At 36.5% G+C, this 22,907-nt stretch overlaps 3 protein-coding genes and 1 long non-coding RNA gene across 5 annotated transcripts; 1 reads left to right on the forward strand and 3 right to left on the reverse strand.

Moving 5' to 3' along the window:
- Window positions 1–44: 44 nt before the first annotated feature.
- Window positions 45–3,315, forward strand: LOC104786091 (protein ALTERED PHOSPHATE STARVATION RESPONSE 1-like). Its single transcript, XM_010511423.3, has 5 exons — window positions 45–1,513; window positions 1,633–1,814; window positions 1,897–2,120; window positions 2,228–2,561; window positions 2,662–3,315. Exons 1-5 carry the CDS (start codon window positions 619–621, stop codon window positions 3,127–3,129), a joined length of 2,103 nt encoding a protein of 700 aa, XP_010509725.1. The 5' UTR covers window positions 45–618; the 3' UTR covers window positions 3,130–3,315.
- A 79-nt stretch (window positions 3,316–3,394) lies between these two features.
- LOC104786090 (ABC transporter C family member 2) lies at window positions 3,395–13,707 on the reverse strand. 2 transcript variants are annotated; one of them, XM_087513304.1, is made up of 26 exons: window positions 13,417–13,707; window positions 12,560–12,950; window positions 12,283–12,461; window positions 12,144–12,183; window positions 11,866–12,022; window positions 11,375–11,489; window positions 11,190–11,295; window positions 10,880–10,936; window positions 10,604–10,669; window positions 10,221–10,295; window positions 9,683–9,790; window positions 9,156–9,290; window positions 8,906–9,012; window positions 8,727–8,820; window positions 8,344–8,511; window positions 7,982–8,122; window positions 7,680–7,880; window positions 7,364–7,462; window positions 7,111–7,263; window positions 6,585–6,982; window positions 6,199–6,379; window positions 5,754–6,077; window positions 4,687–5,565; window positions 4,327–4,572; window positions 3,821–4,235; window positions 3,395–3,673 (listed from the first exon to the last, which is right to left on the reverse strand). In XM_087513304.1, exons 2-26 carry the CDS (start codon window positions 12,887–12,889, stop codon window positions 3,576–3,578), a joined length of 4,872 nt encoding a protein of 1,623 aa, XP_087369430.1. In that variant the 5' UTR covers window positions 12,890–12,950; window positions 13,417–13,707; the 3' UTR covers window positions 3,395–3,575. The 2 variants fall into 2 exon arrangements, with proteins under 2 accessions (XP_087369430.1, XP_087369429.1); XM_087513303.1 differs by having other exon boundaries at window positions 13,409–13,707.
- A 2,185-nt stretch (window positions 13,708–15,892) lies between these two features.
- On the reverse strand, window positions 15,893–16,648 carry LOC147943357 (uncharacterized). Its single transcript, XM_087512220.1, has one exon. It carries the CDS (start codon window positions 16,646–16,648, stop codon window positions 15,893–15,895), a length of 756 nt encoding a protein of 251 aa, XP_087368346.1.
- Window positions 16,649–20,956: 4,308 nt separating this feature from the next.
- On the reverse strand, window positions 20,957–22,697 carry LOC104786092 (uncharacterized). Its single transcript, XR_015598032.1, has 4 exons — window positions 22,327–22,697; window positions 22,171–22,231; window positions 21,981–22,071; window positions 20,957–21,395 (listed from the first exon to the last, which is right to left on the reverse strand). It is a non-coding gene; the product is annotated as an uncharacterized LOC104786092 (long non-coding RNA).
- Window positions 22,698–22,907: the final 210 nt, after the last annotated feature.

Raw genomic sequence — 22,907 nt, forward strand, 5'->3', positions numbered from 1 at the left:
AATTGTCTCTTTCTTTGTACCAGGTTCCATGTCAGTATCATCATAACCTGTGCTAAAATAAAATAACAACAATATATATATAGTCATGCAATTTTGCTTTCTCTAAAATTTCTAAACTCAATTCCTCTCATACTATTTTTCCACATTTGTGTTTCTAATTGAATCGTTTGTTCTTTTTTTTTATTTATTTTGGGAGCTCGCTCTTGGACCAATCTTTTGACCTTTTTCGAAGTTGGTGTTTCCGTGGATCAAAGTCTCCTCTTTTACCTTTCTCTTCGAACTTAGTTTCTCAAGAGAGAGAGAGAGAGAGTGATAAAGGCGGTTCCTTTTTAAAGATTAATCATTCGCGAGCTTCGTTGGTATGTTCTCCGAAAGCACATTTGAAGATTAGTTTGCTGTTCTCTCTGAAAGTGACGAAAGCAACAAAACAAAAGTAAAATAAGGAGCTTTCGGTACTCTTTCTCCAACCCTTTTTGCCTATTTCTGTTTCTGATGAAATATGTAAGTTAAAAAAAGCTTAGGCCTTTGGTTTGAATCGTTTGTACATTTCAAAGAAAGAGCTAATTTTAGCCATCCTCGATTTTGAGATTGTAAGTGAAAGAAGGGAAAAGGGAAGAAATGGGTTGTGCTGCTTCAAGCATTGATAATGAAGAAAAAGTTTTAGTGTGTAGGCAGAGGAAGAGGCTAATGAAGAAGTTATTGGGGTTCAGGGGAGAATTTGCTGATGCACAGTTGGCTTATCTTAGAGCTTTGAGGAACACTGGAGTTACTCTTAGGCAATTCACTGAGTCTGAGACCTTGGAGCTTGAAAACACTAGTTATGGTTTATGTTTTCCTTTGCCTCCTTCGCCCCCTCCTACATTGCCTCCTTCACCCCCACCACCTCCTCCATTTAGCCCGGATTTGAGAAATCCTGATACTGTTCATGAATTGGTTGATGAGGAGGAAGAGGGTGCTGCAGATATCGATGGTGGTACTGGTAATGATGGAAGTGGTGCAACTCCTCCGCCCCCATTGCCGAATTCTTGGAACATTTGGAACCCTTTTGACTCTTTGGAGCTGGATAGTCATCCAAATGGTGACAATGTAGTTACTACACAAACTGTGCTGAAGAAAAAGCAACAAGTTCAGCAAGCTGAAGAGGAGAATTGGGCGGAGACGAAGTCTCAGTTTGAGGAAGAAGATGAGCAACAAGAAGCAGGAGGTGATTGCCTTGAGTTAAGTGTTCATCAGATAGAGGCTATCGGTGGCTGTGACACGAAGAAGCCACGGCGTTTAAAGTTTAAGTTGGGAGAAGTTATGGATGATAACTCATCCATGACAAGCTGCTCTGGTAAAAGTCTGCAGAACACTCGTGTGACTGATTGTAGGATCAGGATGACCTTAGAAGGGATCATCAGAGAGTTGGATGATTATTTTCTAAAAGCGTCAGGTTGCGAGAAAGAGATAGCTGTGATAATAGACATCAACAGTAGGGATACTGTTGATCCTTTCAGATACCAGGAAACAAGAAGTAAGTGACTGACCTAAATTTTTAATCTTTTAGGGTGTTGGACCAACCACAGATTCTGATTTGTGTTGTTAAGCATGAATAATTTGTTGTACATGTTATAATACTTATGTGGCTCGCAGGGAAGAACAGCAGCTCTGCAAAGGTATTCAGTGCACTGTCATGGAGCTGGTCTTCAAAGTCTCTTCAGTTGGGAAAAGATACTACAATAAGTGGTGCTGTTGAACCCTGTAGGCCTGGAGCTCACTGCAGCACACTTGAGAAGCTATACAAAGCTGAGAAGAAACTTTACCAGCTAGTCAGAGTAAGAGCTAGCTGATCCAACTCTTTTCGGTGTTAGATTGTCAGATTAAACCATGAAATGCTAAGTTTTATTTTCTGATCAGAACAAAGAAATTGCCAAAGTAGAGCATGAGAGGAAGTCTGCAATCCTGCAAAAGCAAGATGCGGAAACCTATGATTTGAACAAAATGGAGAAGGCACGCTTGTCTTTGGAGAATTTGGAAACCGAGATACAGCGTCTAGAAGATTCCATAACTACAACACGCTCCTGTATGCTTAACTTGATCAATGATGAGCTGTATCCACAGCTAGTTACTTTAACTTCTGGGTAAACTCCACAACCACTCTTTTGCTGGCCATCTTATTGGAAAGCATTCCTTTTATGCGATTTACATATACTGCTTCTCAAGATTGATTTGGTCTTAAAATGCACAGGTTAGCACATATGTGGAAAACAATGCTCAAGTGCCATCAAGTCCAAATTCATATATCCCAGCAACTGAACCATCTTCCAGATTACCCTAGTATAGATCTCAGTTCGGAATACAAACGACAAGCCGTTAATCAACTAGAGACCGAGGTTACTTGCTGGTACAACAGCTTTTGCAAGTTAGTAAATTCTCAGCGGGAATACGTGAAAACACTCTGTACGTGGATCCAACTTACTGATCGCCTCTCCAATGAAGAAAACCAAAGAAGCAGCTTGCCTGTTGCTGCTCGTAAGCTGTGCAAAGAATGGCAGCTTGTATTTGAAAAGCTCCCTGATAAGGTTCTCTGATCACTTGCAACTTAAATATTTTTTTCTAGATCTTGGCTCTATGAAAGCCGTATTTAATATAAAGCAAATGCAACTGTTTTGGGTGGCGCAGGTGGCTTCAGAAGCCATTAAAAGCTTTCTGATGTCAATTAAAGCTGTTATTCATCAACAAGCTGAAGAATACAACCTGCGGAGGAAATGTAATAAACTTGAAAGGAGGTTGGAGAAAGAGCAAATTTCACTGGCTGAAATCGAAAGAAGGCTCGAGGGAATTTCAGCAATGGAAGAGGAGGAATTAAGCTCAACGAGTTTGGGTGCTAAGCATCCGTTGTCAATCAAACAAGCCAAGATTGAAACCTTGAGGAAACGAGTGGACATTGAGAAAGCTAAGTACTTAAACTCAGTCGAGGTTAGTAAGAGAATGACACTGGACAACCTCAAGTCAAGCCTTCCTAATGTCTTTCAGGTGTTGACTGCTCTTGCTAATGTCTTTGCCAATGGGTTTGAATCCGTTCATGGCCAAACCAGTACAGATGTTTCCAACACATCCCAAGATTTCGATGAATCTCAACCCTCATAAAGGGCCTCATTCCCTTCTTGAGGTTTCAGGAGCTTGCTTCTCGATGTTTGTTTCTTTCTAGTGCTACAGTGATGAGGTTTTTGTATATGAACGACTGTAGAGAAACTCATGTTTACAACTTTGTCCAGCTCCAAAATTGCATGACAAGTCCTTAATTATAAACACTCTCTAGTCTCTATCATCAAATCTGAAACGGGTATTATTGGTTTCCAAGTATTCAAGAATCCCATTTACGAGTCAGAAGGATACTCAAGTAACTACTCTATTTAGTAGGAAGTACACAACAATATTTACTCTATTTGGCAGGAAATGCACAACAATCTTTGATTTTCTTTAGTTTAGTTTATGAAAATGGAACTTAAGGAATCCAAAATTCTTAATTTCGGTCAAGGTAAGAAAATGTTTCTGTAGGAAGGACGATGATACCTAGCTTAACTTGAACTTATCTACATCTCGACATTGTCCCAGTCAAATGTATTTCCTTCGAAATTGTAATCTGGTTGTTGCATTCGGTTCCTTGCCAATCTGCTCATCACTGCAAGCCCTGAAAATATAGACAGTAGCAAGCAAGGGTTCAATATAAGAGCACGAATGGACTTTAATGTTTCGGTGTGATGATTAAGATTTTGCATATAGAATCATATTTTCAGGTAAGCATTCGTCGAGAGATTTATATGATATATTTATTTACCTTCAACCATTCTATAGAGTGATGACAACCATCCCTCTCTAGAGATATTATGTTCCTCAAGAGACTCTGCAATCTCTTTGTCGTGTTTCCCCTCGAGAACACTGCGCAGAGTCACAACCGCATCGTTTGTTCTCTTCAAAATGCTGCTATCATCTTCAATTTCAAGGCTTTGAAGATCGTTGTGCGACGAAGTAAGACTCGCAGCCAGAGCAAACTGAGCGGCTGCAGCCCAGCGAGAAGAAGCTAACCACTTCCTCTGGCCTTGTAAGTGTAGTGAGTCATCTCTGGCACGCTTGTTGTCGAGTACTAAACTACGCAAGTACTCAGCATTCGCAGCTCCAGTGCTTTGAACCATCTTCGAGAAAGAGCTTCCTTCATTTGAAAGAAGGTTCTCCGGTGAACTAAATTCTTGAACCTGAGTTGACAAATTGGAATAGAACAGGTTAACTGAGAAACAAGTAGAGTGTGAGATTGAAAGAGTGAGTGTTTGAAAATCAAGTTCATACTCTTCCGGAATCAAGCACGAGAATTTTGTCACAGTCAATGATGGTATTGAGACGGTGAGCGATGATGAGCATCGTGCATGACTTGAATTCTTCTCGGATAGTCTTCTGAATGAGGGCATCAGTTCTAACATCAACAGCAGCAGTTGCTTCATCAAGGACGAGTATCTTAGATCTCCGCAACAGCGCACGTGAAAGACTCAACAACTGTCTCTGTCCCACACTGAAATTCTCTCCTGCCTCGGAAACCTGAAGTGGAACGCAACAACAAAGACTCAAAATCAGTTATTACCATTTAAAAAGAGTACTCCATATTAATACAGGTAGCCATTAAATCTCAAGATACAAATGGTAGCTGAGTACCTCAGCATCAAGACCAAGAGGATTTCTGCGGATGGTATCCTTCAAGTGTGCCCTCTCCAGAGACTCCCAAAGATCAGCATCATTGTGTTCACCAAATGGATCGAGATTGAATCTCACAGTTCCTGAGAAAAGAACTGGTGACTGTGGAATGATTCCGAGCACTTTACGTAGGTCCATCAGTCCAAACTTCCCAATGTCACACTCATCGATTAAGATCCTTCCTTTTTCCACCTCCACAATTCTAAATAACGCATTCAACAGGCTTGACTTCCCAGCACCAGTCCTTCCAACAATCCCCACTTTGTCTGTTGGATGAATGAAGAAAGAAACACCATGAAGCACAGGGGGTAACTGAGGGCGGTAACGGAGAACAACATCCTCAAATTTTATGGATCCAGATGATGGCCATCCAGGAGGTGGACGGTTGTTCTCAATGACAGGTGGAGCCTCTGGCGGTATCTCTATATAGTTGCCAACACGCTCAACCGCGTTTAGACTATTCTCAGCCAAACTCGCAAGCCTCAAAACACCTGTTAACAAGCTAGTAATATTTAAGGCATAACTGAGAAGCAAACCCATTGTAGATGCAAATTCCTGTTGGTTCTCCGCTCGTCCATTCTGCATGACAGCAAACGATGCTGTCAGCCAAATCATAAGACCACCAAGAGTTTCTAAACGGATTCCGAGCCACCGGTTGGCACCCATGTTGACAAGAGTGAATCTGATGTTATTATCCATTGATCTTCCGTTGATTTCAGCCATCCGATCATATGCTTTGTAAGCACGGATAGTTGATAAGCCATTCAATGCCTCTCCAAATTGTGCATAAACGGGCGATCTTGAAATTGAATCCATACGCTTAACCTCACGGGCAGTGTTCTACAATAAGAAAAATGGTTAACACACAACACATGTGCAGGACTTTTGCTGTCAGATGAGTGTAGACAAGTTAAGGACCAAACGAACTCGAAGACATGACAAATAGGGGCTAAACAGAAATGTGTAACATCAATCATCTGTATACTAGATCTAAATTATTTAAATGCCACGGTTAGAAGGTATATTACCTGGTAATAAAGATACGCTCCATAAAACAAGACCAGGAGGGGCATGATGGCCCATAAGGACAGAGTGCTTACAATGCCAATCAAGACAACAGTTGAAATAAGCTGTGAGACTTGACCCATAAACATGTTTACAAAGACGGCCACAGTTCGATCAATATCACCCAGATCTTTTGCGAATCGATTTATTATCCGTCCTAGTGGATTGGTATGAAAGAAGGACATAGGGGCCCTTAGTATGGAATGAAGCATATTGTCGTGTAACTTCTTAGCTGCATAAAGACTGGACATAATCAACCAATATGAATTGGTCAATGTCACCAAAACCTGAAAGCAAGAAGAAGGAGTCTCAGCAAAAATATCCCTAACTTTAACCTTTTCTACCTTCGCCACTATATATGTTATGTTGTTATCTCATAACTCATCCATCAGGCAAATATATTCATACCTGTCCAAACGAGAGAAGTGCATATATGAGATTGTAGAAAAGGGGTCCATGACTCTTTGGAGTTCCTGCATCAGTCCACTCGCTCAACCACGTGCTGCTGCTAACCCGAAAGACTTCTGTCAAGACGTAGCATGAAAGGAGAATCATCACTACCCATGCCCCTCCAAGTGCATCCTGGTACCTGAAAACATTGGTAAGAGACTGGAAAAGTCATTTTGGTATTCCGCAGTTTCAGCCAAAAAAACATATGGAATATGCTTTGTTCGTTGTAAAACACATCAAGTAAATGGACCTGTTGGACCAAGAAGAAATACCTACAGATATTTCGACTTTAGGGGAAGTTGCAAACAGATATTAAGAGTGCAAAAGCCAAATGTTCAAGTTACCTCTTCAGGACTCTCCAACTCACAACTCCGGTTTCACGTTCTTCTTGCTTGATGAGGACAGATTTTCCTCCTTTTTTATTTCCTTCCTTGGATTTCTTATCGTCACTTCCATTCATCTGAAGACCATTTGTGTCCCCATTCGCAACTGGTTGTACTGCCGTTTGATCGGCCACAGCTTCTCCATTTTCTTCTGAATATTCTTCCACCTTCCCAGCATTTTCCATTAACCTCTGGAACAAAGGGCCATTATTGGATAGCTCTTCATATGTTCCTTCCTCTTTCACTGTGCCTTCATGGACAAGTACAATTCTATCCACATGCGATAGGAAGTGGAGCTGGTTTGTAACAAGAACTCTTGTTTTCTGGCCCAATTCTCTTTTTATGCATTTTTCAAAAACCTGAAACAATTAGTTCTAGAAATCAGACTGACAGTAGTCCCATAGTGACCATAAACAAAATGTTATAGTACGATAGATGCAAGAATGAAATAGACCAGTCTTATCAAAAAGAATCAACGAGTCGGTACCTGTTGACCAACATGAGCATCAAGGGCACTTAAGGGGTCATCAAAGATGTACACATCTGAATTTGAGTAAACGGCCCTAGCCATTGAAACCCTCTGCTTCTGTCCTCCACTGATGTTAACACCTCTTTCTCCAATCTCCGTGAGATCACCACCCTACCAGGCATGACAAAGAGATTGAAACGAACTTAAGAACACGAGAACAGATAAGACAAATCCTTGTTATCAAGTACACGAAGTTCTCCTCAAAACTTACAGGCAGTAACTCTAGGTCATGCTTGAGTGCAGTCACATCAATGACCCTTTCATATCTTTCACGGTCAAAGGGAGAGCCAAACAATATATTGTCGCGTACCTAGAAATTTTATTAAGAAAACTCGTATCAGTCCTCTGTTCAAAACAGCTTAGAATCATTACTGAAGAAATTATCCACTAAGTGTGTCCCGTAACTGACGCATTTTTGAACACATACAGTTCTACTATAAAAGACAAAAGAAATACATCAACATTATGTATAGCAACAAACTGCAAATGTCAGCCAACTTAAATGTAAAAAGAATAGAAGAACATACTGTTGCATTGAAGATCCATGAAACTTGTGGAATATAAGCAACTGATCCTCTGAGAGTAACCATTGCATCAGATGTTGCAGGAAGTTCCCCAAGGATAGCAGATATTAGAGAGGTTTTTCCTTCGCCTGTACTACCAACCACAGCAACTAGGCTGCCAAGGGGTACGTCCAAGTTTATATTTGACAACGTCGGCCTATCACCCTGCAGATAAACACGTTTAGCTTGATTTTTGTACCTTTTATTGACAAAGGTAATAAAAGAAAGTGAAAGAAGGAACATGGTATAGAATACACAAGCGGCACCTTAGAATCCCAAGAGAAATTTCCATTTCTTATTGAGATGGCTGGCTGTCCGGGTTCAATGGGAGGATTTGGTAAGAGAATTCTCTCTTCTGTCGCCAACACCTCCTCCAATCGTTTTAAGGATACATTAGCATTTACCACCTACAAGTAAACACTAGTCAGCATTGGCATCTGTCTCTGGCACCAGAAAGTATACCCTCCGACATGTAAATTTAAAATATGAGTCACAGATTTAATAAACAAACGAGAGTAACTACAAGAACCAAAATTTCTACTTAAAACACATGCATTGCAAAAGACCTCACTATTCTTCAGCACCAGAAATGAAAAAAATGGCTGCAACAATTGCTTCAAGAAATCACCTGAGTTATAATGTTTGGAAGCATGAAGAGAGGAAAACGAAGCACAGCAAAGAGAGAGAGCGATGTAAAAGCTCGTGCAGGGGTCAGGTCTCCTCCAAGCAAGGTGAACACACCAAATGAAACAATAGTCACGAGAACAGGAATGCTGTTCAGTATGAACATATTCAACTGCAAAACAAAGGCAAAACCAAGCAAAAGTTACAAAATAAACAATCTTACGAATTATAAATTAAAATATTCAATGCAATTTATGCAAATCATGCACGAACATTGCAACATATAGCCACACCCACAATTCCAATGTTTGAAGAACTTGAAGAAAGCTCACAACAAGATGATCAATATAAACACAAAAAGAGAAAAGTGGTATTATGCTGTCATACCGCTCCCAAAAGCTGTGATGTCCGGAACCAAGATAATTCATCATCACGTACAGTTTGGACCTTGGACTGGAAACTGTTTTCCCAAGCATAACACCTGTGGCATTTTGGTTTAGTACAAATTGCCTGCAAATTGATAACCATGCATCCCAGAAAAAGAATTGGTTTATAGAGTTTCTTACTTTACTGTATCCATTGCAGCTAAAACCTCATTCATAAGGCCAATTCGCTTGTCAGTACGATGCAGACCTTCCTTTGTCAGCTTTTGCATTTTGCTTATAATAACAGTCTGTTTCAAGACAACAGAGAACAAGTTAAGGAGACGGAGACGAAGAAACGGCAGCCTTTAGGTGTGCAAAAGAACAAGTCAACAGTGGAGAGCAATATGAAATACAAAGGAGAAACATGAGGAGTTATAGAAGGTACGTGGACCTGTAAAGGGAACATAAGGACCAACAACAATGCACCAATGAGAGAGGCAACACCCAATTGTTGATAGAGGAGAATCAGTGCTACAATTATACGAAATGGAGCCGACCACATGGTGTGAAGTGATTGGCAAATTTGCTGCCACAGAGAGGGAAAAATTAGTACGAAGTACATCTGGTCGATTAGATAATCAATATTGATACCAGGCACAGTTTAGAGGAAAACATTAAACAAGACCCAGGTTTAGTAGGCATATAAGAACAAAATATATAGAAGAAGGGAAAATCCAACTTCAAGACCACATGCAGGAAAGCAATCTTAGACCTAGCAAACAGATTCAGTAGATCACATGCAGGAAAACAATTATAAGTAAATGCAACTTTTTTGACCAAAAAGTAACAGTGACTGTAAACATTCATAACCACCTGAAGACAAAATTGAACATTCAAGCCCAGACTTAAAACTATGAAATGTACCCGGATATTAAGAAACATGCAATATTGTATCAAAAGTATGACGGGGCTACGCACCTGAAGAGATTCGGCATCGGTTGTCATTAAGTTGGTTATCTTTCCCGTTTGAAACTTTCTACGGCCTTCATTAGTCAACCTCAACGATTTGCGGAACACAGCAGCAATCTACAAAAGGAATAAGTCATCAACAGGAAGACCAATTTTGCAAATCATCTACGTTCAAAATATCTTCCATCTCGTACAAACGCAGCTGCATAACAATATTTTCACTAGCAAAGCATGAACTGAATCAGGAAGCTGAATTTGTATTCTCTAATGGAAGGATATGAAATAGGCGAAATTTCCAGAAAGAAAAGACAGCATACTCAATCATCTGAAACAGAATAGTGCTTTTGGCACAGACTTTACTTTTGCACCATACAGTATATAGAAAAGAAAAACCATGTTTATAAGATATACTTAGTCCTAAACAAAATAATTGTAATCATGGCTTTCAGCAAACAGATTGGCACTGGTATATGCACCCAATAAAACAAACGGAAAAATGATGAACATCAGGTAGAAATTTGGAAGTAAAGTGAAACTTAAAATTTACCAGAGCAGATCTCAATCGGTAACCAACACGCATGACATTCTGGAAATATTGAGCTTCGCATAGCACCCCCAGTACCTGGAAATGTTGTCATCAATATCAATCACTTGACGAATCCATAGCTTTAAGTCTCACCCTAAACTACATAAAGTCAGAACCTATCTAATACACAAATATTGAGAACTTAAGACCAACAAAATTTTAAAGTAGCATTAGGGGACATCTCCTGTTTCTGTTATAATCAATTTAAAGTAAACTTAGACCCAGCATACAGAGGTAGCACAGATGTCAGTTTCACAACTTGATACGTCTACTATGGACAAGAATTAGCCAAGATCATGGAGGAGAATTCAAAGAGAGAGAGAGAGAAGGACTTCAGTTCATACCACTCCAACAAAAATTGAGAACGCGTAGATGTAACCCTTCCAAGCTGGCTCATCTTCTTGCATTGACTGCATATAGTTAGAGGACCAAAATGAGAGATATTGTCAGATAAGAATATTGAAACAATAATAGGAGTCTGAATCTACCAAGAAAACTTGGTAGATATGAGCTCGACTGTGATCCATGCGAAATGGAAGTTCGAAGATATTATGTCAACTAAATTCAAATAACTCACAAATTAGTACAACAACAACAAAAAAAGATGGAGAAGAACAAACCTTTAAAAGTTGATTTAGTAAAAGAGGCCCCACAAATTGTGAGCAATCATTCCCGATCTGTGCATACAAATGTAAATAAATATGTGTAAGTACAATGAACCAGTTAAATAAAAATTTGAGAACGCACGACTTCCTTCTAATTGACTGTCACACCATGTAAATTTTAAAGGACAGTCTAAGGAATCACGATTATTCAACATGACATGGCACCAGTGACCATTGTACGATAACCATGTCATCATAATAAAGAGAGGAAAGACTTTGGAAGCACGAATCAAAGAGAAAACCCGAAGGAGGCAGAAGAAAGTACCTTCCAAATTCCTCCCCACCAAAACCTTCCTCCCAGACTATTGTTCAATGCTCTCAACAGCCACGGTTGCGGTTTTTGCAGTTCCTTATCCCAGGATTGCTGGAAACTATAAAAGGATACATAAGTTATTAAAAACCCATGTCAGTCACTTACATTTTACAAGATTTAAGCATTATAACGAGTACCTCATGAACAGAGTTTCAGTCTGATCCCAAGTGTCCAGATGCCACACATCCTTCTCTGTTAGAGGCCTTTTAGATCCCAGAGTCATCAAGGGATTCATCCATGAGAAAAAGATTTCTGCGGCCAAACAAGGAAATTAAATGAAGGGGATCGGGTGAATCACAAAAGATGTCTTAGAATGGAGTGTGCAAATTGCAAAACACTGCAGTGTGGCAATATAGACTACGCTATGTCTTACAGTCACAATCAGTTTTTAACAGAACTGAAAACGAAATTTAAAAATTGAAGAATCTATAGCCGACTATTAATCTTCAAATAAGGAAAAAATGACCAGTTAACAACTAGCCACACTTGAAATATATTTCTCGATCCATGAAAGTTGTAATAAGTTCTGAACATATACAAACTTAGGTTACGCAGTAAGAATGCAGGAATGAGGCCAGAGATCATGTCTGCAAATTCTGATTAATGAAAATAATGCAGACTGACTTACTGTCAAATATATTTGCATGCCTCTCTGGGCATATTTGTTGTCCATCAGAAATCTCTTCATACTCATAATCATCAACAGTTTCAATACGCACTGGCATGTAGCCAGGGTAAGGATCCAAATTGGGAAGATGCATAAACAAGAGGATTCCAAACAGAACCTGAAGTAAAACCAAAATTCACCCTGATTTAGACATAGCATCCAGTAAAGATCTATGACATCTATGACAGCGCTACGCTTCTACGATTTTGGACTCTCGAAAGGAGGCTAAGTGAGCTAACCTGAGATGCCACCTCACTTGCGTAGAGATACAGTACATAACTGCAATGAAAAAAAAAGCATGAATTCACCCTGCTAAACCAGGCCATACTAGAAGAACAATGACTAGCATAAAACCATATAACTCCAACATTTACTAACCTGCTATAGAACTCCTTGACTGAGAGAACAAGATTTAGCAAGACAGTATCCCCCACGAGAGCATATATGACAGCAAACCTGACATACCAACGGAGTTCACGGATGTAAATTTTCGTTTCTATAAAAATCATGACCATTGCAGAGCCCCAAGCAAAAGCTTTGACACCCAAACCGACGGCCTGCCAAAGAAATCACACAAAAAAAACAACACTATCTATTAGGCCAAACATACATAAGACTTAAAAAGATACAAAATTATTTTCAACGAACAAGCCACCTCAAAAGGAGGAAGCCCGGGTCCATCCAAATCCAAAACTGAAATCCCCATGATCAATCTGAACAAAGGCTCAGCAGTAGCATAAGTAGCCAAGAGACCCAAGAAATAGTTATACAATTTTGACCTCAAGCAGAACCTCTCCACCTTGTGATCCTTCAAGGTGAGCCATATACGATACAAGCACAGAACCAACAGAACCAGTTGAGAGATACTAAGCACAAAAGAGTCAGTAGCACAAGGGGTGTATGCACCAAATGCATTAGCCACTTGCTTTGTCCAAACACCATTAGGCACCGGCTTACAATACCACTCAAACAGCTCAAACCCCATCTTTATCTCTTCCTGTCCCTCAGACACAGTGCATCACAAGTCACCACACCAATTCACTACCCTGCAAAAAAAAAAAAACTTTAATTTGTTTCCGAGACCATAGCAATAAATAAAATAAAAAGCTTAAATCTTTACAACTTAAAAAAAAAAACAAAATCATAAATCAATCATGATGTGCTCAAGTGAGAACAAATGGACCCAGAGTGAGAATGATAATTAAATAACATTCGTAAAAGGGGAATATCGCATTTAATCAATTCCAGAGAACGCAGAATCATTATTAAAAAAAAAAGGATAGAACAGTGACAAGCAATAAAAGCTAACGAAGAACAAGATTGAGAGAGTTCAATCGTTCCACACCAACCAAAATTAAAAAAAAAACCAAAACTTTCATGAAAAGACTCTGCATTTAAGACGATATCTCGTAAAAAAAAAACACGATTTTTGAAATCCACAAAACTAAACTATCAATCCCACTCTCTAGGAAAAAGCTGCAACGAAGAAAAAGAGAGGCTTTACCTCTTTACCTGGAGAGATTTGGCAAATCACGAAAAAGCTCAAAAAGGGATCTTTATGTACTCATCTGTATGTATGGCCCTGAGAGAAATATAAAAAAGGATGGGTGTGTGTCTCTTTGTTTTGTATTTGATTCCCTCAGAGAGAGATTGAAGAAGAATATTAGAGAGAGTGATAACGTCACCCCTTACGAGAGAGAGAGCCAAGATGTAAAATATATGGACGACAGAGAGAAGAAGCGAAGGTCTTCTTTTTCCCCCTCAGAAAAAGAACATTATAACCATTTTACTTAATTAACCACTAATTTTAATCCATTTCCTTAAATGGTACTTATTATTGATAATAATGGTATTGACTATGTATTGACTATTGACCAACTTGATTTAATATAAGTATCATTTGAGGAAAAAGAAAAAAAAAGGTATTGACAGTGTATTGTATAAATTTCCTCTTATAACAGTTTGGTTTTCTATTTCAAATTACATTAAAAAAGCTATATAAATATAAATTACATCTGTAAAATATATATATATATATATAACCCGTGGTTTATAAAAATTTATTTATTTGTACTTAAAAAAAAATTGTGGATAAAATTGGGTTTCGTAATCGTATAATATTTTTTTTGTCATCTAGTATAATTTTTTTTTATTTTGCATGAATTTTGTTTCAATGCTATTTTATTGGGATTTATATTTTGGAGCTATGTTTAGAAAGATAAAATTATCTGTTAGTAGAGATTAGTAGTCAAAAATACTTTCAACGTCTTAAATATTTTAGACAAAACTTGATTTTTTTTTAATTAAAAACTGATAGAAACTTATATCGTTTTTGTCGATGTCGATCGACTGACTGTGTTTATCACTTCATTGATTCCGACAGCGTCATTGCTTTTGTCGAAGTCGGTGGACTGATTGTTCTTAATTTGCTTCCATGTTTTTTATCCTTTTTTACAATGGAACCAAACCATATAGGTCTTCTTGCGCTTCATTGTAATTCCTAACTATTTTCATTTTAATGAAATATTTACATTCTTAGCAAAAAAAAAAAAAAACTAATATCGTTCACGTACCTACGAATGATTAACCATGTCACATAATTTCTGATAAGGTTAATTCCAATTAAGCAATTATGCTGTTCACGTGCAATGAAAATACCCAAATATGTGTTTTATTTCTTTCACCTGCACCGTTTCGTATCGTTTAGTTTCTTGATGCAAAAGAGGTTATTAAATTAGTGTATTTCGTGTGGCTGCTGTTCAACGAACAAAGACTGATCTGTTTTTTGTCCATACAGATTTCAAAAGGTTCTAAGTTCCAACACGTTGTTACTCTAGTAAAACTAGAGAGTATATAGATGTATAATGAGGTTGATTTTGCATGCACTACAGACATACATATAATTGGTTTTAATAACAAGGAATGCTACAAAAAGAAAGCTCCAAAAGCTTTTCTCTGGTCTGTCATCTCCCCCGGGGGTTGGCAATTTCCGTTTGTTGTAGGGGGCACTTATCACCATGTGGTTGGTGAGGAACTGAGGATTTAGGGGTACCTAAGTCCTTTAGGCCACGTACAACTACAAATCCCAAACTTCCCAACTTATAAGATCCCACGTATAAGAAAATATAGATTTTAAGGATAATGCATGGTTGCCAAAAAAAAAAAGAAGGATAATGCATATGGTGATGTAACTTGTATTTGGAGTATTTAAAAATATGTCCCAAACTACGTTATATGTCTAATAGCGTGATGGATTTCGTGCGTGATCGATTATATATGTAGTGCATGCAAAATCAACCTCTTATACATCTATACTCTATAGTTATACTAGATTAACGTACGTGTTACAGCTTAGAACCTTTAAAATCTATATGGACAAAATAGATCATTCTTTGTTCGTCTAACTCCACTTCAACTCAAATCTGAAATTTTATTCTTAACGCGACCCGGACACAATTAAATTAAGTCATGTCCCAAATTTATTTGGATTTTAAAGGAGGATTGTCTCTAATTTTTTTTTTGAATTTAATGTTAAATTATATTCAAAGAAAAATTACGGTTTTACAACTACTGCAGCAAAAGCTAAATGTTTGGAACTAAAATTATAAAGGTTGAAACAGAGTTTAGCGATAAAAGAAATCTAAAGACACGCTTGTAGCCACATTTGAAACGCCTCTTCATACCGACGATCGCCCGACCGTCCAATCGCCATGAGCTGATCCCAAACTTGCCGATCAATCCATCCGACCAAATATGTAGCAGAATGTGGCGGATCACCATGTCTTCTACCATTACGTTCACGCCAAAAAGTATACACCACCACTTGAAAGACATACCTGAGGAGGAAACCTTCGACGCAGGGAAGAGTAGAGAGTGATAGGTGAGCCATTATAGCAGACCAATCCGTAGAAAAGTGAGACTTAAACAGCCCCTTAGCAAGAGCCGACCACACCCCAGAGAAAAAGGAGCAAGAAAAGAAAATGTGATCTCACGTTTTTAACATGAAATTGCAGAAAACACAATTTCCTGCAGCAGTCCCATTCCACATAACCATTCGAGCCCCGGTCGAAAGACGATCTTGTACAGCCAACCATACACAGAAAGAGAATTTTGGTGTGCCATGCGTAAACCAAACCCCCGTATTAGCCATAGTTCGGATATGATTCCAAGTATCCTTAGTTGAGAATTTCATCTTAAACACATCATTCTTACCTCGCCATAGAACTTGATCATCTGACTCCAGACGCAGGTCCCTCCGAGAAACCAGAGCCTGCTCAACAGCATTAAGTTGGTCTCCTCTATGTCGACGCTGGTGTCGACGTGAAACCCACACTTCAGCCAAAGAACTCTGCTTACTTATCCCCAAATCAATAACCCCTCGATCCCCGAATACATCCATGAGTCGACCCAAATCCGACCACCAATCATACCAAAAAGAAGTGCTCTCTCCATTCTCCACATCAACTCTACAGAAAGTGGTAGCTATTCCTCGGTACTTGAGAAGCTTCTTCCAAATCCAAGAACCCACACTAGTGGTCTCCGAGACCGACCAAAAGGATGCCCCCTTTAACAAGTTTGTCTGAACCCATTTAACCCATAAAGAGTCTCTTTTAGACACCACTCGCCAAATCAACTTCAAACAACTCACAATGTTTGCTTCATGAAGTGACCGGAGACCAAGCCCACCTTCAACTTTAGGCTTACAAACTACTTCCCAAGAAACCTTTGCTTTGTTAGGATTCATATCCGGTCCCGACCAGAGAAAACCCACACACATAAAATCAATCTCCGTTAAACACCTCTTAGGTAAGCAAAAAGCACCAAGCCAAAAATTACACACACTCCAAATTTACAAGATTGTCTCTAATTACACACACTCCAAATTTACAAGATTTCAAAAGATTGTCTCTAATTTTTTTGTGCCGTTTTCTATTTTTGTTGCCGCCATCATACCCTCTCCGTCACCCATGATATCAATTGTTGTTTTAAATTGGATATCTAAACCGTCTTGAATCCTGAAACAGTGATATCATCGCTAGCTAGTTGTAACTCAACCAATTTAAATTCTATGGCACGTAGACGTAGGGAAGATTATATGCTGAGTTGCTGACCAACGGAAGGATAAAGTAACTTCAATAATCAATATCTATCACATACAGCCACCGTTTCTTTATATGCTTTTTAGTCCACATAATCACATGTGAAGATATCTTTGGGTTTGGATTTTGGAACCAACCACATCATTTTGTAAACTTTACCACAACAAAAAGCAAAATGAGATTTGTTTTCTAAGCGAATATTAGAGAACCATTGACTTCATCCCTAACTAAGCTATCACTTTTTCTTGATATTGATAGATACATTTTGATATCATATGTATAATAGTATATTGCTTGATGTTTTTAAAATGACTTCTCATTTATTTGTTAATTTTAATAGGCAACATAATAAAACAATTGAACTGAAGTGGGTATAAATTAATAAACCATGGTAATCAGCATATATAATGAAACAATTACAACTGACGTGGTATTAATTGAACAAACAAAAAAAACCTAGTTCTCAAAAAAATTTGGTCCCTTAACGAACCATATATCGGTTCATGAGCATGATGAATCATTTTATGCCGACCATGATTTGAATCAATTTGTAGACACTAAAATATCTCAACAATCCCGTTTGGTTTACCAAACATTGCTAGCACTAGATATATTTGATAGTGATATGATTTTCTTTTGCAAAACATGTGTATTTGGATGGTAACGCAATGATACACTAATAAAAACAAAGTATGTTATATGTTATAATCGGATAATAATAGTTTTATTGACCAAAAAAAAAAAAATAGTTTTTTTTGATCCGTCAAAAGTTAAAGACTTTATTATGTAGGTCTTGCGTCAGACAATTGAACTTGAATCGGAGAATACAGAATACAGAGATCTTGCTGCTCTAAGACCATTGAACTGAGACTAGCAGTGTTAGTGTATCATAACATTGTTGGCCATTTTCTTCAAATGGTTTTGTCTTGTCTAATCTGCTTTTATTGGTTTTAATTGATGGACTCTCGTTTAAACGAAATCAAGAGCCCATATGAGCAAGCGTCTTTCGGCTTCGGGAGATCACATCTATTTTGGTCATTTGTTTGCTGACATGTCAAGTGATTATAATTGGGGTTTTCACACAGACGATTGCATTTCAACGAGTAAGGCCCATTAAAACCTTTCGGGCTTTTATATCTTACTTTCAGAAGAAATGGAAGTAGAACAACTTGAAACAAGAGACTTAGAGACATGTGACTTTGTGCGTGTGAAAAAATTTAACAGAAAATCATATATATAAAAGTAAGGTTTTGGTCTCTTGGTTGATTTTTATTTAATACTTTCTAAATTTTTATTTTTTTTAATTTACTTTCTGTTTTAAAAGGTTTATCTTCATTATCTATTTTAGATTAGCATCTTATAAGTCATTATTTTTCATACTCTTACAATATTCACCACACAATAAGGTTATGAAGTTGAAAGATCCATCTCTAATTCTCTATTATGTACTATGGTTATCTCACAAATTCATGTATCATTTTTGATAATTTAGAATAATCAATATAATTATCCATTTATAAAGTTTATTTTATTTTGTAAACTCTATTTTGTTTTGTGATCTAATAGATAAATATGTAAAGATCAATATAATATTTATATTATTTAAAATTTGAGGTTTTTGAAAACAAAAAGAACTTAATTATAAAAAATTGATTTTCTTGATTTAAGCAAAATGAAAAAATGATTCCAAAAAGAAATCATGTTTAACTGGAAGTGTATAGAAAATAATATAATTATTAAAATACCATTTAACTAAATCTTCTAAAGATGAAACCATTAGTATGAAATCTAACACTATAAATTAAATTGATGAGTGAAAAACAAAAAAAAACAAAAGCAATGAAGTTCTTCTTGGGGTTTTAAAAAATATTTAGATTGAAGTTCATATAATTTTTTTTTAAAACTAATTTAGTTTGTCATTTCAAAAGTAATATTTTCAATTTGGAATATTATGTGTGAGTGTTGAGTTTATATCAACAAAACAATCAAAAAGTGTAAGTTTAAATTTTGATTGAGCCACTTGGTATTCCTTTTATTTTAAGTCAAAAATAAATTAAAATATTTATTTATAATTAACCCACTTTTAAAGGCATTTAACTCTATTTAACACTATATTTAACTCAAATGTAACTCCTACCCAATAATTTTGTATTCATTCCTCCAACTAATATATTTATCTTTCAAGAAAAATGTTTTTAGTAAAATTTTAATATTTTTAATTATTTTAATTGCTTTAAATTTTGAAATGAGGAATATTCTATATACAATAATTTTATACGTAGTTACTAACTTTTTTGATAATTTTATTTGATTCAATTTTACTATACTACAGTCTTATGTTTACAATGTCATTAAGAAAAAATCTTTAAATCAATGTTTAACCTCTATAAAATATTATCATAAACATAGATTCTTTCATATTAGGAAAATGTTTAAATTTTTATATTATTATTTATATTAATATAGCTAATCTATTTGTAATCATTTTTGGGGCATTATCAAAAATGCCCCTTTTTCATACCCCTTTTTTAAAATACCCCTTCATGTTGACCATTTTTAAAACTACCCTCTTTATATACAAAATGACCAAATTACACTTTTTTGAGTGACAGCAAGAATGTACAGTCATCAAAATCAAAAATATTTTCCCGCCAAAATCGAAAATTTTTCCCGAAAATTTTTTTTTTGGGAGAATTACTAGTTTGACCCAAATTGAGCAGTTAATTGCTAGATTAGCTCCTAAAATTTGAGGGTCAATTGGGTTAGTTTCATACCAAAAATACCATTTTTTGCTTTGTTAGGAAAAAAACAAAAGTCAATATTACCCTTTGTAAAAAATTCCTGCAATTTCGGTTTTTTTTTTTTTTTTATAAAAGTCTGCCATACATGTAATGGCAGACTAATTTGCAAGTGGCAGATTTATTGTTGATGGCAGTTTTTTTTTGGCAGACTTATTTCAGATGGCAGATTAATTTGCAGAATTTGACGGCAGATTTGTTTTATATGGCAGATTTATTTGAAGTGTGTAACGACAGATTTTTCATGGACAGCAGATTTTCTTAACACGACAGACTTATATATAAAGTTATGACAGATTTTCATTGTTTTAGTCAAATTTCTAGGAATTTTGTGGCAGATTTTTTATGATTGTTGCAACAGTTTTATTTTTTCACTTAAAAAATCTGTCACATTACGACAGATTTATATACGTAAAAATAATTGCTAGTTTGACATCTAGTGGTGACAGATTTTTTTTAGTTATGACTGACTTTTGGATTGAAGGGAAAATCTGTTGTTTGATAACAGATTTTCGAAAGTCTTTTAAAAATTGCTATATTGACCCACATGCACAATATATGTTGTGGCAGATTTTCTTATGTTATGACAGTTTTTTTTTTCTTACTAAAAAATATGCTGCTTAATAACAGATTTATTATATATGAATACAATGATAACAGTTTTGTTTTTTGTTGATATAGTGACAGCAGATTTGTTATCTGTAATGACAAATCTATTATTTCGCATTTGATAACAGATTTTTTATAACAGATTTTTTACAGAGTAATGACAGATTTATTAGTGCCTTTGGTGACAGATTTTTTTTTAAGTTAAGCGACAGACTTTTGTAGCAGTTGCCATATATGGCGAGAATCAAGGGTTTACCCTTTTTTGCTCTTTTGTATCGTGCCTCCCCTCTCCTATATCGACTGAAATTTTTTTCTTTTTTTGGTTCATCTTATTTTTCCATAAATTCCTTCTTCCTCCTTTCCAATGTGGATTTAATCATGCTTTCTTCCTTTTGGGGTTCATAATCGACTTGTCTATTATTTTTCTTTTAAGGTGGTTTTTTTTTTCATTTCCTCCTTCACGTTTTAGAGTAATTCACATTCAACCAAGAGAATATGAAGCAGGTGATTCTCGTTTGTGGTAATTGGATCTTTGACAACAATAAATGGTTGTTTGTTGTTGATAATGAAAGGGGTTCACGAATTCTACAATGTAACGATCAAAGCAGATTTGATGATTGCATTGGAATGGTTTATGAGGATTATAGGCTGGATAACAAGGTATTTGATGTTGTCTTGAGTTACAAGATCTCGAAGAGGTTATTGCAGGATTTACCCGGTGATACACCACCAGTTATGATTGCAGGATCTCGAAGATAGTGAACTCTCTGCGCAGCCCATGTGTATTCCAATTCAGCAAACTTTATAAACACTCCAAGAGATGATTCCTTCAGTTTATCCCACACGTCCACACCTAATCCTTCTCTCAAAAATCCAATTTTTGACATAAAACAATTGTGGTTCATGCTTCTATGTTGGAGAGGTGATTTCCCTTCTTCATAAAGTAGAGGAGGATATTTGATGCTATTGCTTGAAGATGCCATTCCTAAACAATATATCAAATCTCTCATTAAAAGAAATCAAAGAGAATCCGATAAGCAATTATATCCAAAAACAACAAATCGACACAAAAAAAATATATAAAATCAAGACACAATTCTTCAATGACTAAAGACTCAAAATATATAAAAACGTGAAGCTCATGACCATCAATTGAGACTTGTGGACAACAGTTGGAATTGAAACTTGATCAGTGATACAATATACTTTTTTTTCTATTACTTAAAAATGTTAGATATCCAATGATCTCAAAAGAGAACTACTTACGTAACAATTCATGGCCATTTGGTTACTATATATTCCAGAATTCTGACACGCATTACCAACAATCAGATGTAGTATAACTAACACCAAACAAGAGTCACCAAGAAAATAAGAAAAAAGGTTTGTTCAGACTATTAGCTGCAGTATAGACATCAAGAATCAATGTAAAAAAAACAAACATTCAACTCTCACGTTAAAAAATAATCTTAATCTGCAAATTATAAACATTGTCATTGTTGATAGAATCCTGTAAATTTACTAACAGAAAAACAAAAATCCCATCCGTGAATAAGGATAAAAGATATACCTGCTTTTAGTTTGGACAATTATCTGCAGATGGTTGATTTAATCTTCTGTTAAGTCCAATGCCACTTGTATATCAAATCCTCCTTAGGACTCTAAAATCATACAAACATCATACAATTCAATGGAAATCAAAGAGCTTGCATAATGTAGACAGTGATAATTGGAGAAAATATCATATCATAAAGCCTAACCGGAATAATCAAGCTATTGAGGATCAAGACCCAACAAGAAGCCTAATCCTGCCCACCGAATCTGTCACAAGAGCAAGACCCAAAACAAAAACAAGGTTAATCTACAATTGCAATTAACAATTCTGTCATTATTATAATAATCCAATTAAAACTCACCGCCGGAGAAAATCACCAACCACCGAAGCCACTAAGTTCAAAGCCACCGGAATTCTTTAACCCAACTACGCCGGTGTCTGTAACTGGATGGAGCAGTGAACACCGGTGATTACAAATCACCAACCACCGAAGCCACTAAGTTCTTATTTCGCCGCCGGAACTCTTTAATCCAACTACGCCGGTATCTGTAACTGGATGGAGCAGTGAACACCGGTGATTACAGCTCTTAATCGCCGGCGAAAGATGACGGCAAATCTGGTTTTTATGGGGACTGTATAACCTCTTCTTCGTTCTTTGTTCTTCGCCGGCGGAGGACACAAAGTTTTCTATTGTTTTAAAAAAAAAGTTTCGGGTTTGGGATGTTTTGATTTAATCGATTTGGTTTGGGATTTTTTCTTTTTGGGATGTTTTCTATTGATTTAATAGAAAAGTGTCGGGTTTTCTATTGTTTCTTACTTAATTTTTATTTCTTATTTTATTTTTGATTGGGCTTTTGGTAATTTTAACATAATATTGTATTATTCTAGTTTTTCCCTAAAAGAGAGTGTCAATCTAGCAATATTTTTTCAAATTTGTATCAA

This window comes from Camelina sativa, chromosome 5 (genome assembly GCF_030686135.1).
Source record: "Camelina sativa cultivar CO46 ecotype springtype chromosome 5, ASM3068613v1".
Lineage (NCBI taxonomy): Eukaryota > Viridiplantae > Streptophyta > Magnoliopsida > Brassicales > Brassicaceae > Camelina > Camelina sativa.